This window comes from Manduca sexta, chromosome 16 (genome assembly GCF_014839805.1).
Source record: "Manduca sexta isolate Smith_Timp_Sample1 chromosome 16, JHU_Msex_v1.0, whole genome shotgun sequence".
Lineage (NCBI taxonomy): Eukaryota > Metazoa > Arthropoda > Insecta > Lepidoptera > Sphingidae > Manduca > Manduca sexta.
In genome coordinates this window covers 2,351,321-2,367,494 of record NC_051130.1, presented here as the reverse complement: position 1 = coordinate 2,367,494, position 16,174 = coordinate 2,351,321, and the positions used below count along the sequence as shown (strand labels likewise).

Genomic DNA, 16,174 nt, shown 5'->3' with positions numbered 1-16,174 from the left:
CTACTTACAGAACACTGTACAAAGAGAAAACACTGTATATTATAAATTATGATACTCTGGTTACTATTTTGTATCCTTTTAGGCATGATGAGATATCAAAAAGTACCTAATTAATAATAATAAAAAAAAATAACCAGCAAAAATATGCTATTTTTAATTGCTGAAATGTGTTTTAGGATTAGTATATCTTATTTGCTTTATTTGTCATAAAGAACATGCGTTGTTAATTTCTTTGTTTTAGTTTTTAAAAACGATATCTGAGCATAATTTTGGTCTAACACCACCTTGCAAATAAAATAGATCCCAATTCCAAAGAGTTGCTTGTTAAGTAACAAGCAATCAAGAGTAGGTACTCTTGATTGCTAGTTGCTTGTTAAGTAACAAGCAATCAAGAGTAGGTACTCTTGATTGCATTCCAGTCTGTATAAGGCAAAATGTTTTCGAAATACTCTACAGGGTTAACAATTAAAACACATAATAACATCCAAGTTTATTGAGTAGTTGATAGATATAACAGTGGGCGGCGGCAAACCTCACGCTTCGCCGGCCGCCGAAACTCCGGGCCAAATGAATACTCGCAGAATGACGTCACACGACACTAGTATGTACATTACACGATACAGCGCGGGCCACGCGCTCTAATGCAACTACTACAACACAGTATCTTTGGAACTTATCGGTAATATATGCCGTCGTCGGCTTCCTACTAAAACTCGACTCACACCTACCAGGTATCAGCATTGCATGTGTGACAGCATCTGAAATGCTATCATGTGTTGATTGAGCGGCGAGTGTAACGTCAGTTTAAACATCAACGGGTCTGGCTCTTGACTCGTTGATATTATTCGTTGCGCTCGCTATTCATTCAATCACGTCTATCAGATCTATCGGAAAAATATGAGAATTGCGGTGGATGTGAATCAAGCCAACTGTATTTAACAAGCGCATCTCGGCATCTACACTCTCTATGCTCGCCAGCGCACCGCTCGGCGCTGCACGAACCTATCTAGGCGCCCGTCGCGACGCCTTCTCCACTACTAATATAATAACGAAACATTGAATCACATACAAATAAACGCGTTCAAGAAAAAAATGTCACTTTATGTCCTAGTGTAAATAACGTTACTTCAGTGAAATGTACGCGTTATATGCATCATAACAATACAATTGCATGGCGACAATCACCACCACTTCTACGTTGACCAGAATTTATCCCAACGCGTGTAATTTTTACATAAACCTCGCGTTTGGTTAAATTCGCGGCTGTAAATAGCGGAGACTGCCACCGCATTCAAACTACGAGCGCGCGCGTTTCGACGCCCCAACTATCGCGGTCACAGTACCGCGCGTTGTGACTGCGACCGCGAAACCGCTGCGCAGCGGGTGAACAAGGGATACGCCCGAGCACAAACAGTTCAAACGCTATACAACTACATACGTAACACTCAAGAATACTGAAACTGTCTATAACAAACTCGACACAACATCCGCGCACTCTAGCACGCACACGCTCCGCACCTCGCACCACTTAACTACAAAACGACGGAATGAACTGAAACAATGAACGCGCCGCGTGCCGCGTGCCCACACCGGCCGCGCCTCCGCCCCACGCACCCCCTCACTCCCGGCGGACTGCGGAACTCGTGTCCGCAGACTACTCCAACTATAAATAAACGCAGCCACATCGTTCGCACGCGAAGATCCTTCCAATATCTCGGCCTGATCTTCTACACCAATTACGCCCAAATCTGAAACAAAAATAAATGCAGGATTAAGGTACATGCCAATGCCCGATTAACATTATAAGTCTCGAGGTGACAAACAGTGCGTTGATGCGCAATACTTTGTAATTCAAAGTTCGGGTGGTGTGCTGTTGTTAATAGGTAGTCCTATCGCTCACCATCCAGCCAGTGGCTTGCTTTTTTCATTATTGAGTTTTATAATATATTGTCCTGCATTGTAAATTTTCAGTTGATAACATGTATTTCGGATGACAGGCTACGGAGTGTTGTCGAGTGCGAGTTGTATGTGCAACTGACCCTCAGCGTGGAGTCCCAGGAGGCGGTGGAGAGCGCGGTGCCGTCGGGCGCGAGCTGCACGCGCGTGACGCGGTGCTCGTGGCCGCACAGCACGCACACGCGCGCGCCCCGCAGCGCGTCCCATGCGCACGCCGTGTAGTCGCTGTAGCCGGCGAACGCCAGCCGCCCGCTCACCGACCACTCCACAGAGTTCACGCCGAACAGGATGCTGTCCTTGCCGTAGCGCGCCACCTCGCGGTCCGCGCGCAGGTCGAACAGCCGGCAGCACGAGTCGTCCGAGCCGGTGAGCAGCGAGTCGCCCGACGGGTGGTACTTGACCGCGTTCACGTCGGACAGGTGCGCGTCGAACGCTTGCACGGCCTGTCCGGTTCGCATATCCCACACCAACACGGAGCGGTCGCAGGAGCCGGACGCGAACGTATCTCCCATCTCGGAGGGCGCCAGGTCGAGGCTGGTTACATCGGCGGTATGCGCCTGGAAGCTCTGGAGCAGCTGGCCGGACTCCACGTCCCAGAGCGCGCAGGTGCCATCGCCGCTGCCGGTGAGCAGCTGCCGGTCGGTGTGCGGGAACAGACAAGCGGACACGTAGGAGGTGCGCGTGGCGACAGTGCGCTTGCGCGCAGCGGGCTCCTCCTCGCCGACCGGAAATACCGTCACCTTGTTATCCAGACCACTGTGGAATTAGAACACCGCATTATTTTGCTAGATTATATAATTTATAAATGAATCTCTATTTCCCTTGTCTATGTCATAAGTTATGAAGGATTTAACCAATTTGATTATTATATTTTTAAGTTTTTTAATACTTTGTAGAAAGTCCTTGCAGAGAGAAAATCTAGGCAGAAAATTGTAATATTTAAGAAAACTTAACAACAATTTTAACTTCACACATTTGATGAATGTGAATTTAGCAGATAATTGTTTTTTTATTCTTATTATATTTTATTTTATGTTTCTCCTGGATAGTTTAGATTCACAATTGGACCAAGTAGTTGTTTCTGTGCTCTGGTTCTAAGATTTTATCTACTTTTTATAGCAGGACATCTGTTGGGCCTATAGAAACTTTTGTAAGTTTAACTAACACAACACGAGACTGAATGAAGTCAATTCTATAATCACATAACAATAAACAAAAAGTCAAAAATATTTAATGAGTCAAGGCTGACTGCCAATCAAACTCACCCGGCAGCTATGAGAGTGCCGGACGGCGCGTACGCACAGGCCATCACCCAGGTGCTGGGCATCGCGATCGTGTGCTCCTTGGTAGCAGTGAATGCATCCCACACTATCACTTTGCCATCCTGTAATGATATTTCAAAACATCATAGTTTAAATGATTATTGTAACAACAAAGCTAAATAGTTTCAAGCAACCTGCTTCAAGCAATGTGGAGTAAAAATAGTGAAATGCCCCTCTATTGGAGTAAAGATGGGGCAAGAAGAGTTACACAACAATAATTCATCAAGTAAACAATCATTTTAAATATTTTTATCATAGTTTTACAATCTGTAATCTGAAGTGTATACATATTATATAAGTATACTTTTGAGTTAAGCTGTAGTGATCACTTCATCATGTGAACCAACTGCTCATTTACTTTCCTCTATAAAACTAGCTTCAGATTGCATGTCTTTCATAGGCAATAGACTAGCTCGGAAGAGAGAGGTGTGTGCCTTGAGTTTTGCATCCATAAGTTTTCGTCCTGCCAGACTATTCCATTTCCAACCAGGTTATCGTGCACAATATATAATATGGACTCAGCTGCGTGAAAATAAAAACTTACCTGTGAAGAGGAGACAATGTGTCGCTTGTCTGGTGACCAGTCGGAGCAGAGCACCTTAGCCTGGTGGCCCTTGAGCACGCGCCGCAGCTTCAGGTTGGGGAACGTGATCGGCTCCAGCCTCTCCGCCACGCATGACACTGTCCATTCAACAACTATTTACATTTACACTTTGTCTGTCTTCAAATTACTAAATAGTTGGATGCAGTGATGGTAATAATACCACTACCATTATTGCTTATATAGACAAGCTGAGCCATGCAACTTCATTTATGTTTAGTAATCAAAACTTTATGGTAATGATATATTATGTCATCACTAATCATATATCTTATAGTTGGCAGTTGTGATTAATTATTTTTGATACATTAACAATATATTGTTATTACTACAGAAAAATTACATTTATTTGTACTGCTCTGCTCTTATGGAAGAATGGCCACACACCTATAGTATAGCTAACAAAACCAGAAAGGACTGTCAGGAGAGTCAAGATATTATATTAGTGACTGTAAAGCATTGGCCAAAGTTGTGTGTGACAATGTTGACATATTTTCTACATCATGCACACATTTCTCATTGAACCGATCCACTAATCTCAACTCAACAAACTTAGCAGACTCAGCTCAACCAGAAATAGGGAGCTTGCTGTTTTATGTCAATAATTTACCAACCAGATAAATAGTGTCTCCATTTGCAAAGCAAGAATTATCATGTTACAAGGCTAAAAGTAGCATGTTTTTCGACATAATTTCCTTAAATGACTAAAGTTAACCAGTAAGGGAAGCTAAAAAGAAGGTACCAATATGTAATTTTCAGTTAATGTATTAGGGATTACCAGCAGCCAACCAATTCATGGTAATATGGTGAAGTATAATACTGTCAAGGTAATATATTCTTAAGTTGATGGTAAATTAGAGCTAGATTACTGTATATCTACCAGTGGCGAAAGAGTCCATATAAACCGATCCCTGCTGGCTTCCCTTTTGTTAGTTGTGAAAAAAATTATAATTTTTAGGACTATGTGCAGTCTGCATTTATGCTTAATGTATATCTTATTATATTGCTTGCTTTAACAGTAAAGGAAAACATTGTGAGGAAACCTGTATACCTCAGAAGTTCTTTATAGGGAACTTTTGAGGGCCAGCGTGGTGGACTAAGGCCTAATCCCACTCAGTAGTAGAGGAGGCCTGTGCCCTACAGTGGGACGGTATATAATACAGGGCTGATATTATATTACTTATGTATTAGTATATGTTGTGTTGGGTTTCCTTTCAGAAATATCACGCTTGACTGATATCTACCATTATTGCCATATAAATAGACACGGTTACCTACAGAATGTATTGATGATTTTGTATCAAAACTTTTCATGAGCTTCCTTGAGTAATTAAAGAATTTTGATTAACTTACTATAATATGAACATAAAGCACTTCATTAACTCTTGGTCTCTCGTGGCTCGCCGGCGAGCCAAGACAGCTACATGACATTTGTGTGTGTCACGGGATTATAACCTTATATACTACATAATATATACTACATAATAAGGTTATTTTTCCGTAACACGCCTAGCTGTCAATGTTTGCCGGCAAACATTCAGCTACCTCACGGGTTAAGATGTAGTTACCACACAAAGCATTAACTATTTTAGAAACAATTTTGCAACACTGAATTGATATCTCATTGGTTTACACACTCAAGTTTGCTAATGTAACAATTCGTTATACACTTCCTGTTTCATAAGTAGTAAACTAATGATCTAATGCTTATTAACTGGATACTGCAAGGTAATGTTTATATTGTAATTTGTCATAAGTGAACTAAACCAATATTAGTTATAACAACTACAATGATCTAAAACATCTTCTAGAGTTTAAAAACTAAACAAAACCAGGATGTGACAATACTATGCGAAACATAGAAAGAATTGTACTGTGTCCAGTCACTCACGCGAGACATCGTTGAGTTTCTGGCGTTCCTCTTCGAGTTTCTGCTTGAGCGCCTCCACCTCGCGCAGGAGCGATTCGAGCGTGTCCTCAGGACTCGCTGCCACCGCCGTGTCGGCCGCCATACCGGGCCGTGCTCGCCGCGAACGTTCTACCACCGCATCCCCGGCCGATGGCCGCACCAAACGCCCTGCACGGCCCGCTGCACCAGCTGTACCGACGGTCACACCCGCCTCTTCGTCTATCGCGACACCGAAAACTCAATCATGTTCAATTCTAATCATTCTTGACGATGATCTTATAGGTTTCAAAGGGTTTTTCAAAGCCAAAATGGAATCGATAACAATCCTCTCTCGCCCAGTTGAAACGTCAAATTGACATTAGATTAAAGATTACCAACGATCAAAAATATTTACCTTAACGCTAAGTAAAAACAAAACCCCAAAAAATTGAGGAAATTTTCTAAAAAAATTCTTCTTGTTCTTTCTTTCAAGCATATATTTGAGTACGAAAAATTCTTCAGACTTGAGAAGTGAGAACTGAGAACCTTTCATAGTAATATTATAGATAAATCATACTTTTTACTTTTGCTCATCTTTGCATGGTAAAAAATTGTGTATAGTGTTGCTTACATAAATATTTTCCAGTCTGGAAAAACTCCGGAAAATCATTTTTTTCGAAAAATTTTAACTGTTTTAAATATGTATGAAACTTAGTGCAGAAAATTTTTTGCATATAATGTCGAATTATCATTTCAACCCTCGATATATTTCAAGCAAATCAAGACTAATTACTTTTCTGTATGCGCCTACACGCGTGAGGGAATACAGACGGCACTAGTGTATAAGCGAGAGAACATAATAAGCGTCGCCATTTTAGATTCGTTTCTTTAATGAAATTGGTATTTATAAATCTAATAAATTTCTTGGCTGCGTTTATAAAAAAATATATTTTTAATTTTTGATAGTATGCTAGCAACATCAAACAATGTTACTAGATATAATTTTTACTACTAATGTCCGTAACTTTCTTAGCTACACAAATCTAGGTGATATTTTTCATATCTTGTGTGATAAAAAGACTAAAGATATGTGCATTTGGTCTGTCAGTCAATTAGTTATAAGAAAGCTCTCCACCCAATACTGGCAGACTCCATATATTTATTACTTAGCTGCCTATGAAAGCATTATGTTTGCGTGTAAATCACAATAATACTTATGAGAGACATAGGTATTTAGAAAACTGGTTTATTCGAATAATTGAACAGTATACGTTAATGTATAACAATACACTAATAAAAACATTCATATATGATATGTATTTCGTTGATCAGAATGATTAATAGAAAATGAAATACAAATGGTTTAAGAAATAAAACATGCCTTTTAAGCGTTATTTTACGTGCAGAAGTCGAAGCGAGCCTATTAACTTTTACAGCATTACGTATATTTTAAAGATTTTATATTGGCAGTACTGTATTTTAGTTGTCATCCCACTTCGCGTTCGTTGTTTGTACTTTGACAATTTCAAATTTGTGAAACAGTGGAACATGGACGGTTATTTTTGATTTTTAAGTGACAAAGGTTATATTTAATATTTAATTATAATGAATAATTCACATTTTCATGTGGAAGTGGTCCAAAAAAAAGAAAGCCGAGCTAGCAAAGAACGTGTTAAAGAACTCGTGCATTCACATTTACTTAACTTTGCGTGTTTGACCCCGGGTGCTTGTATGAATAATTCTGAATTTGACGATAATGATGAATTAAAGGAGCACATCGCTTCTATTAACTTCTGTGATGTCAACCACGACACTGACGTGTCCATAACAGATGTAGAACTAGTATATCATGTGTATAAGCTGGACACCTTCGGTGCCGAAACCGACACGATGACTGATGCATCTACCGGAGAGGAGTTTGCTGCAGCTGACGTGTGGGCGTTGCCTGCCCAGGAGTTCCATGGCCTTTGGGAGAGTCTAGTCTATGATTCCAAATTGAAAGAAGACACTGTACGATTTGTAGAAACAGCCCTCGAGTTTGCGGACCGCGGTGTCGATCCACACATTATCGGGTGTAACCGAGTTGTGTTGCTCCACGGGCCTCCCGGTACCGGCAAGACAAGTTTATGCCGCGCGCTAGCACAGAAACTCGCTGTGCGCCTCGGCGATCGTTTTCCACGCGCGCGGCTCATCGAGATCAATGCTCACGGCCTCTTTTCCAAGTGGTTCGCAGAGAGCGGTAAGCTAGTAGCGCGGCTGTTCGAGCGAGTCACTGAGATCGTTGCCGACCGGCGGTTGCTGGCGTGCGTGCTGGTCGACGAGGTAGAGTCCTTGGCGGCCGCGCGTCGCGCCGCACTAGCCGGTCTCGAGCCCACAGACTCTATACGCGCGGTCAACGCGTTACTGACGCAGCTTGATCGACTGCGGCGTCAACCGAACGCGCTCGTGCTGACCACTTCTAACGTGACCGGCGCCATCGACGTGGCTTTCGTCGACCGCGCTGATCTGAAGCGACACGTGGGAACGCCGTCAGCACGCGCTGCCTACGAGATCCTACGCGGGTGCTGCACGGAGCTGATGGTGCGCGGCTCGGTTACACCGCGGGAGCGTGTTTTCGCCATAAACGTGCTGGAGGGCGCTCGGTTTGCGGAGAGTGAAGGTTCCCGCGCCAGTTTGCGATTGTGGGCTGTGGCGCGCGAGGCGGCAACGGCCGGTGTGTCGGGGCGAGCGCTGCGTCGCCTGCCGCTGCTGGCGGTGGCCTTGCACGCGCCGCGCGGTCTCGCCTTGTCGCTAGAGCAGTTCGTGGAGGCTCTGCGAGCAGCATTGCTGGCACATCTCGCCGACGCGGCGGCACTGGCTGAAGACTGTGCACCAATTGCTAACGGACACTAAATGATTCCAGTTCTAATGTTGATGTATTCAGAAATATTTACTTGATATCTGTGATATATTGGTACTTATTTATGTAGTGCCGTGTATAAACTGGAATATATTAATCTATTAGCATATAAGTAGAAGTGAAATGTCGCCATTAGAAGGTATTCCATAGTGTAATAAAAAAAATGTTGGCAAATATCTATTGCCTTATCTTTCTCATAAGACTAGAGAAATTTAGGTTGAATTTGTGTAATAAGAACTTACATATGCAAGCAATTATTGAACTAATTAAAATTATAAGATAAACTGACTCGTTTTTATTTCATATCTTTTTAATTTAAAATGTTTAAATTCTAGGTGTTGCGAGATTGCAAGTTTCACTTTTCAGATTTATAATCATTATTCAAATTTTACAATTATGCTTAAAATTATTGAATGTATTTTTCAAATCAAAATTGTGCAAAGAATATTTTAACCATTCCTTTGGGTTCCTATTATCCTTCTTTTAAATTGTATTTATATGAGAATGATTGATGTTCGGAAATTGAGTAGGTAATCAATCACAACTATTGACAAAAAATTGTGAATATAGAAAATATTCTGGATTAATACATGCTTAATGATTCAGGTGATGCACATCTGAAGAATACTTTATTGATGCAGCCATGAGCAACAATTTTAAATTGCTAGTTATGAAATAAAACAGTATAAGCAGAATTACATATTGATCATTCATTTTATGTTCATTAGATAAAAAAACAGTAAAAATTTAAAAATAAATTTATTAATGCTAATAGGGTTGTGCGGTTGTCACCGCCCGATGACCCAGAGCAGGTTGAGTCCTGCGCGTCCGAGGTGGACACGCTGTATGGCGGGTGGGTCGGAGCGTGCTGCCGCCGCTACGAACACCAATAGCGAACGCAGTAGGTTGTCACGCCCGCGGCATACCTACAAAATCGACCATACATTTATATGTGTGAAGGAAGAATTGCAAGAGTACCATAAGGCGAGTCCATTAGTTGACTCATATCATCCATAGCAAGATTATTATTGTCACGTTTAAGTTTGAAGTTACAGTTAGTGTCCTTAACTCTTGGTCTCTCGTGGCTCGCCGGCGAGCCAAGACAGCTACATGACATTTGCGTGTGTCACGGGATTATAACCTTATATACTACATATATACTACATAATAAGGTTATTTTTCCGTCACACGCGTAGCTGTCAATGTTTGCCGGCAAACATTCAGCTACCTCACGGGTTAATACTAAACAAATTAGCTTTTCTTTCATTGGAATTTGAACCAAATGATTAACAATATATGCAAAGTGACTATTAACCTACCTCAATAGTCTCATCTCCGAGCGCGAGTACATAGTGCGGTGGGCGTCGCGTGACGCGGTGTATAGCAAGCGCCCTCGGACCACGCGGCGCAGGCTGCGGCGCGCTGGTGACGTGCGCGATGGAGAAAGGGCGCCGCACGGCCGCGCCGCCCGTGCCGCCCGTCCCGCCCAAGCCGCCACCGCCGCCTGGCAGCTGCGTGTCTAGGTAAGACGCAAATAGTTGCAGCACCAGCTCTGCATCTGTGGGCTTCGAATCCTCCCATTCGCCACTGCCGCCGTCCCACTTGTACCCGCTCAGGCAGCCGCCGCGCGACAACTCTGTTCAGTGATAAACATAAAAATAATTTATCATGCACTATATAATTTAGAGTTTAAATGACAAACTATTCATGACAAGCATTACAATTTGGACTAGGACAAATATTTTCAATTTTCATAACAAAATTTATCCCTTAACATTACCTCTGATCCTTTGTACAGCATAACGCTGGTCAGCAAAAGGCTCTAGGAAAGGTAGCAAGTTGGCGAAACAGGTAGCGCCTGTAGGCCCCAGAGCGGCCGCGGCGGCTTGCAGCCGTTCGAGGGGCACTCCCCCTGCTCGTGCCTCTGCCCCCGCGCTCGCCAACATTGAATCCAGCCGCGCCAATTCACGCACCACTCGTTCAAATATTGTTGCATGGAGCCACTGTTACGAGATTTGAATAAATGGCATAATTAAGTTGAATATACTTATACCCATCCCACTGTTGCATGTTGGGATAATGCTCAATACTTACGAGGCGCAGGTTGAGGTCGTAGTCGGTGAGCCGCTGCGGGTCAAGCTGCAGACGGCGGCAGGCGGGCGGCGAGCGGGACCCGCGAGACTCCTCCGTGCCGCGGTCTGAAGGGCAATGATATTTTAGAAATTAACCAGAACAATAATACACAAATGATCAAGCCAGTTGTAGGATACATCGGTAGAATACTTGAAATTATTCAGCTTATTCTTGAATCCTCTAAGTTATACTCCATCCTACATTTCTAGGATTTATTCCGATTAACATTATTCTTTAATTAATGAATAAAACCCAGTTATGAATTCATTTCTTTTACCGGTATTTTAAACAATTTTCTTGCCTTATCTTTACAAAAGGTCATGACATAAGGGAAAATGCTAAGATTTAAAAATATACAGGGTTTTATAATTTAGTTTTTTGTTACAAATTTAAATTGAGCCCACTTCTAAAAAGCTAGGATGAAAATCGTTAAAGGGCAATGAAGTTCCCATGGATGTTCATGAATAAATGATGACACACACCAGTGTCGACAGTAGCCAACTGGTAGACAGGTGCTGCGAGTGGCGCGGTTAGTGAGGCGGAGAGCTGAGCCCCTCCCCACGCCGCGTCCATCGCAACCCCGCGCGCCTCTTCCTGTCTGTGAAATATAATATGAATCTAGCTATAAATGTTTAATCCATATTTTTTTATCATCCATACCTTAATTTGTTATTAAATGAATAGGAATAAGAGTATAATAAATAAAAATACACTCAATTTTCTCTAAATCATCTTTATATCCATCCCTAAACTCTTTTATGCCATAAAATATGAAGAAACAATAAAATCTGCCCTCATTACGAACCTAAGAAAGTCAGCGAGCGCCCGGCGATCTGCAATAAACTCATCGCGAGGAAAACGCTCTGAAGATGGCGTGGAATGCGGACTATGAGGAGAGTAATGTGGACTCCGGGGAGAATAGTGCATACTTTGTGGGGAATAATGGATACTTTTTGGAGAATAATGAGTATTTTGTGGCGAATAATGTGGAGTGTGCGGCGAGTGTGGGGAATGCGAAGAGTGTGGGGAATGGGAGGAGTGCGAGAGTGGTGAGCCAGGTGAAAGGCGGGAGGGCGATGCGCTCCCAGGCGAAGTGTCACGTCGCTGCGCACACATCGACAGCGCCAGTGCTTCTGCGGGCCACGGGTCTGGCGTTGGTGGGGCTGCTGTAGTTTCCTCTACCCGTGACACTTCAAGTGAACGATCTGTATGATAAAAGCAGAGATGTGATATACTTGAAATAGTTGTATTTAAATAATTTTTCTAAAAACGCATTTTGTACTTTATTTGAAGTACTTATTTAAATATTTGATCACCACCATTGATTGACTGTTACAATTCAGATTTCTAAGATTATACAAAGTAGAAAATCTTTGGTACAATTTCACAAAACATAAAAATTATCGAAAAAATATTATTTTGTCTTTTCATTTGAAATGGAAAATTCAAAAATTAGTATTTGTATTTTGTATTGAAATACTGATAAACCCTTGAATAAAATGGATATAGAAAATATACAGGGAGAAGTTTTGAGATAGGGTTATAAATAAATGACTACACTCAGAGTAGGTACTATTTTGATATATAACTTAATACCTAAATCAGTGTCTCTGAGTCCCAGCAGGCGTTGCTGGCGCGGCGACAGCGCCAGACGGGTGCGACGGCGTGGTAACGCACTGAGAGCATGCTGTACCAGATTGGCCAGTGCCACCACGGCTAATGCCAGTTCCACATGATGCACCAATGTTGTTTGCCCAGGACATACTCTGCATCTGTCATCATTGTTAATTACTTGTAAATGTAAACATAACTCACTGATTGATAGGCAACATATAGAATAAAACGGTAACATGATATTTGACATCTATAATGAAGGTTATGAATTTATTATTAAAAGGGATGTTTATTGGATACACCTGAATAGCAAACTTCATATACAAGGTGTCAAACCAACCATAGCAGTCCATGTATGTTTTGATCCGAGATTAGCCTGTGTATATGTATATAAAGGATAACATTTTAATTGGACTGCACATTACTTGGTAATAGTTCGTTAAAATACAAGCCTCTGTCAATTTGTAACAAACTACAAGTTGGCTATGGTAAGTACATTAAACACAGTTATAATAATGGATTTATGAATTATTTTAATAAATAGATGTTTGTACTTACAGATCATAAGCAAAGAGAAGAAACACCACGCCGTTGATCACAATCCACTTGAGGGCGGAGGCGCGTTTCTTGTTCTCATAGTTGAGGTCGATGGTGCGTCGCACCAGCGCGCCGCGGGGACTCGCCGACCTACCACAGCACCGGCAAATGTTATCGGCCACCACTTACCACAATTCACACTCAAAATACACATATTTCTACTTACATGTCGGCTCGGGATGTTATCTTGTACGATCAAAGATTAATTTCCTATTCATGAATGCTATTGTTTAATACTAAAAATGCTTCTTTACTTTATTTTGTACCATTTCTCACGGATTCAGAAGAATCAAGCAGGTAGGGAGCAACAAAGGGAGCAATGTTGTCAAAATTCAAGTTTTGACACAATAGGCATGTTGCTGCATTCGCGGGAATCCATGTCACTTTTCTGATTTCTCTTTCACCCAAACAGGGTAATATACTTTTAAATACATATGTAAGGAAACATTTAATATTATTTATTTTTCGCAATATTGTGTTAAGTAACCGACTTAATTTCAATATTGAATATCCGTTATCGATGATTTTCAATATAATTCATAACATGGACTTCACTATAATTCGCGCCTTTTCTGGCGACTGCGAACTTGCATATTTTGTAGGTTATGTGTTGGCCTCGTAAAAAAATACTCTGAGTATAGATGTCTATTTATCTATACTTATAACGAATCTGTAGAGAGGTCATTTCTGTACATGAAATATATTTCCAAAATAACTATCAGGGGGTGATTAGGGATCGATACTGATGCCAAAAATGCAATTAGTCAAATTTTTGTCTGTCTGTCTGTCTGTATAACCGTTATAGAAACAAAAACTATTCGACGGATTTTAACGAAACTTGGTACAATTATTTTTCATACTCCTGAGCTGGTTATAGTATACTTACTTTTCATCACGCTACAATTAATAGGCGCAGAGCAGTGAAGGGAAATGTTGGGAAAACGGGAGAAGTTACTCCATTTTTTAAGCTTCCGTCGCGTGTGCAACCTTAATGGTTAAAAGTTCCTTCGATTTCACCAGGATCCCATCATCAGACCCTGACCGGACAAACAGACCACCTGCATACCACCATACATTAAAAAACATCCCGACAAATTGAGCACCTCCTCCATTTTTGAAGTCCGAAATCCACGCGGGCGAAGCTGCGGGCGGAAGCTAGTATAAAATATATTTTTTTATCAAAGATTAAATATAATGCAAGGACTTCTCATCTGCATCTAATATTACGTGAGACAAACAAATATTATGCTGTCCGGCCACAGATAACTACAATCCCGGGCGATTATTCTATTCAAGGAATTTTGTCTCTAATTTTCTTTATTATCTATAATTTTTTAAAGATAAGGTTAGGGGGACTATTTTTGGCATGGTTTTTTCAGTCCCCGCATTGGTTAGTCGATACTTCAAGGACGTTTGTTATTTTAATGTCTAATATTCGCGTAAACATAAGAAATTACAACTGTTATATTGCACCACATACAGGAAAATATAGATAACATTGCGTAATATTAGTATCGTAAATGTCTACAGGATATAGCTCTAATTTATCTTAACTTTCATGTCACCCTATACAATGACACAACTTCTAGTATAAAAATCTGAGATAAAAAAAAACACAAATGAAACGAGATTATATATTTTATTTCATAACAAAAACCATTATTATGATCACAGTAAAGCAACATTCTATATATTAGCTAGGGTTGTCGGCGGCCAATTCTTTTCCCCGCACTTTCCCTTCCATGATATGTGGCTCACTGAGGCCACCGACAAAACTGCGCCTTCGCCATTGGTACTATCTTACTACTAGTACGCCGCACGTAGACGACCGTAAACAATCGGTCTGGCAAAAATGGAACATGATATGAGATATCGTCACATTATACATCAGATAGAGAAATCGGCCTTACATTAACTAATTGTAGTTTGACCAAGTATCTTAGAATCATTCCTACCCTTGTGGGCAGGATGCTTCTAACAAGAGTTAATATGTATTACTTGTTAGTATCGATTTCATCGAGTAGGTATAATCGTATATCAGGCATCGATTTTGACAGACTAAACTTGGAGATTCGACACCGAAATGTCGGTCGTCTGCGTTCGGCGTTAATCTAAACTATGGTAAACTGTCTAGTTTGTGATTCGCTAAGTATGAGTTATATATATTGCTAATAGAAACCGTTATAGCTTGCAGAGAAACGATGTTCATGTGTGTGAGATGAAACAATTATCTGTGGTCACTTCTAGTCTATTTAAAATAAATACAAACGTTCGAGACGCTATATTGCACGGTGCCCCTACTAGGCTTATTCACTGGTACTGGTACCCACATGTACCCATTCGTATCATTATCATCACCTGCCGGATGTCCACTGCTGAACATGGGCCTCCCCCAGATTTCCAGATCGACCTATTGGAAGCGGCCCGCATTCAGCGACCTCCTGCGACTTGTATTAGGTCACCTGTCCACCTCGTGGAGAGGGCAGGGCACAAGCTCGCAGAACTGATAGCCGATGGAGCTCGGTTTTGGAGTGGAGACCACGAACTGGTATTCCCATACGCGCACGTAAATATAGACGTCATTAGAGCTATACAAACGTCTGATGTCACTCTATATTCTAAAGTTCGCGTCGACATTGCTACCCCCTTAGAATGTCCCAAAAAACGCGAGACGTAAGTCGATGGCGTTTAGTTTTGATATTTGTAATTGATCGAATGACTAACCCCCTTATTCATAGACGTTTTTTATCTAACAACCGAGTAAAGCTGTGATAACAAGTCTGTTTCTCAGTGCTGACGGCATGGCAGTCTTCTCAGTGCGTAGACATAGGGCCGTTGTGATTGGCTAATATTGAGATACAACAATAATAGCCAATCACAACGTATATTTCTCAGTGCCGTTGGGCACTGAGAAACAAGCTTGTTATCACAGCTTTACTTCGTCCTTAGATAAAAAACGTTTATGAATAAGGGGGTTATGCGTTAGTTGCGTGTTGTCTCTCAGCCAATCACAATAAAATACGGAGTTGTATTGCGTTTTTTTGCCACATTCTAAGCACTATGTCGCCTCCGAGGATCAAACCCTCAGCGAGCTGTCATCCCTATTGACTTTTATCACGTGACTTATGACTACCCAATCTAAACACACCACCCACCTACACCGA

The 16,174-nt window shown here is 41.4% G+C and overlaps 3 protein-coding genes across 4 annotated transcripts; 1 reads left to right on the top strand and 2 right to left on the bottom strand.

The window, feature by feature from the left end:
• Nucleotides 1-478: 478 nt before the first annotated feature.
• Nucleotides 479-6,139, bottom strand: LOC115446199 (guanine nucleotide-binding protein subunit beta-5a). Of its 2 annotated transcripts, none has more exons than XM_030172768.2 (5): nt 5,771-6,139; nt 3,823-3,974; nt 3,222-3,340; nt 2,040-2,712; nt 479-1,748 (listed from the first exon to the last, which is right to left on the bottom strand). In XM_030172768.2, the coding sequence occupies exons 1-5, from the start codon at nt 5,889-5,891 to the stop codon at nt 1,737-1,739; spliced, it is 1,077 nt and encodes a 358-aa protein (XP_030028628.1). In that variant the 5' UTR covers nt 5,892-6,139; the 3' UTR covers nt 479-1,736. The 2 variants fall into 2 exon arrangements, with proteins under 2 accessions (XP_030028628.1, XP_030028629.1); XM_030172769.2 differs by having other exon boundaries at nt 3,823-3,959.
• A 1,125-nt stretch (nt 6,140-7,264) lies between these two features.
• Nucleotides 7,265-8,950, top strand: LOC115446208 (pachytene checkpoint protein 2 homolog). The gene has a single exon (XM_030172780.2). It carries the CDS (start codon nt 7,373-7,375, stop codon nt 8,657-8,659), a length of 1,287 nt encoding a protein of 428 aa, XP_030028640.1. The 5' UTR covers nt 7,265-7,372; the 3' UTR covers nt 8,660-8,950.
• A 406-nt stretch (nt 8,951-9,356) lies between these two features.
• On the bottom strand, nt 9,357-13,391 carry LOC115446207 (transmembrane protein 209). The gene is made up of 9 exons (XM_030172779.2): nt 13,177-13,391; nt 12,972-13,100; nt 12,396-12,571; nt 11,605-12,004; nt 11,282-11,397; nt 10,761-10,864; nt 10,447-10,669; nt 9,986-10,302; nt 9,357-9,592 (listed from the first exon to the last, which is right to left on the bottom strand). Coding segments are annotated over exons 1-9 (1,605 nt in total). The 5' UTR covers nt 13,179-13,391; the 3' UTR covers nt 9,357-9,454.
• Nucleotides 13,392-16,174: the final 2,783 nt, after the last annotated feature.

Bases quoted from the DNA above. Each gene is read 5' to 3' on its own strand.
- LOC115446199 (XM_030172768.2), bottom strand. From the start codon at position 5,891: ATGGCGGCCGACACGGCGGTGGCAGCGAGTCCTGAGGACACGCTCGAA. The intron at 3,975-5,770 runs GTGAGTGACTGG...AAATGTAAATAG, and splicing joins GAAACTCAACGATGTCTCGC to TTGTTGAATGGACAGTGTCA. The intron at 3,341-3,822 runs GTAAGTTTTTAT...ATATCATTACAG, and splicing joins ACATTGTCTCCTCTTCACAG to GATGGCAAAGTGATAGTGTG.
- LOC115446208 (XM_030172780.2), top strand. From the start codon at position 7,373: ATGAATAATTCACATTTTCATGTGGAAGTGGTCCAAAAAAAAGAAAGC.
- LOC115446207 (XM_030172779.2), bottom strand. The intron at 12,572-12,971 runs GTAAGTACAAAC...CAATGATGACAG, and splicing joins CTTCTCTTTGCTTATGATCT to ATGCAGAGTATGTCCTGGGC. The intron at 12,005-12,395 runs GTATTAAGTTAT...TTTATCATACAG, and splicing joins ACTCAGAGACACTGATTTAG to ATCGTTCACTTGAAGTGTCA.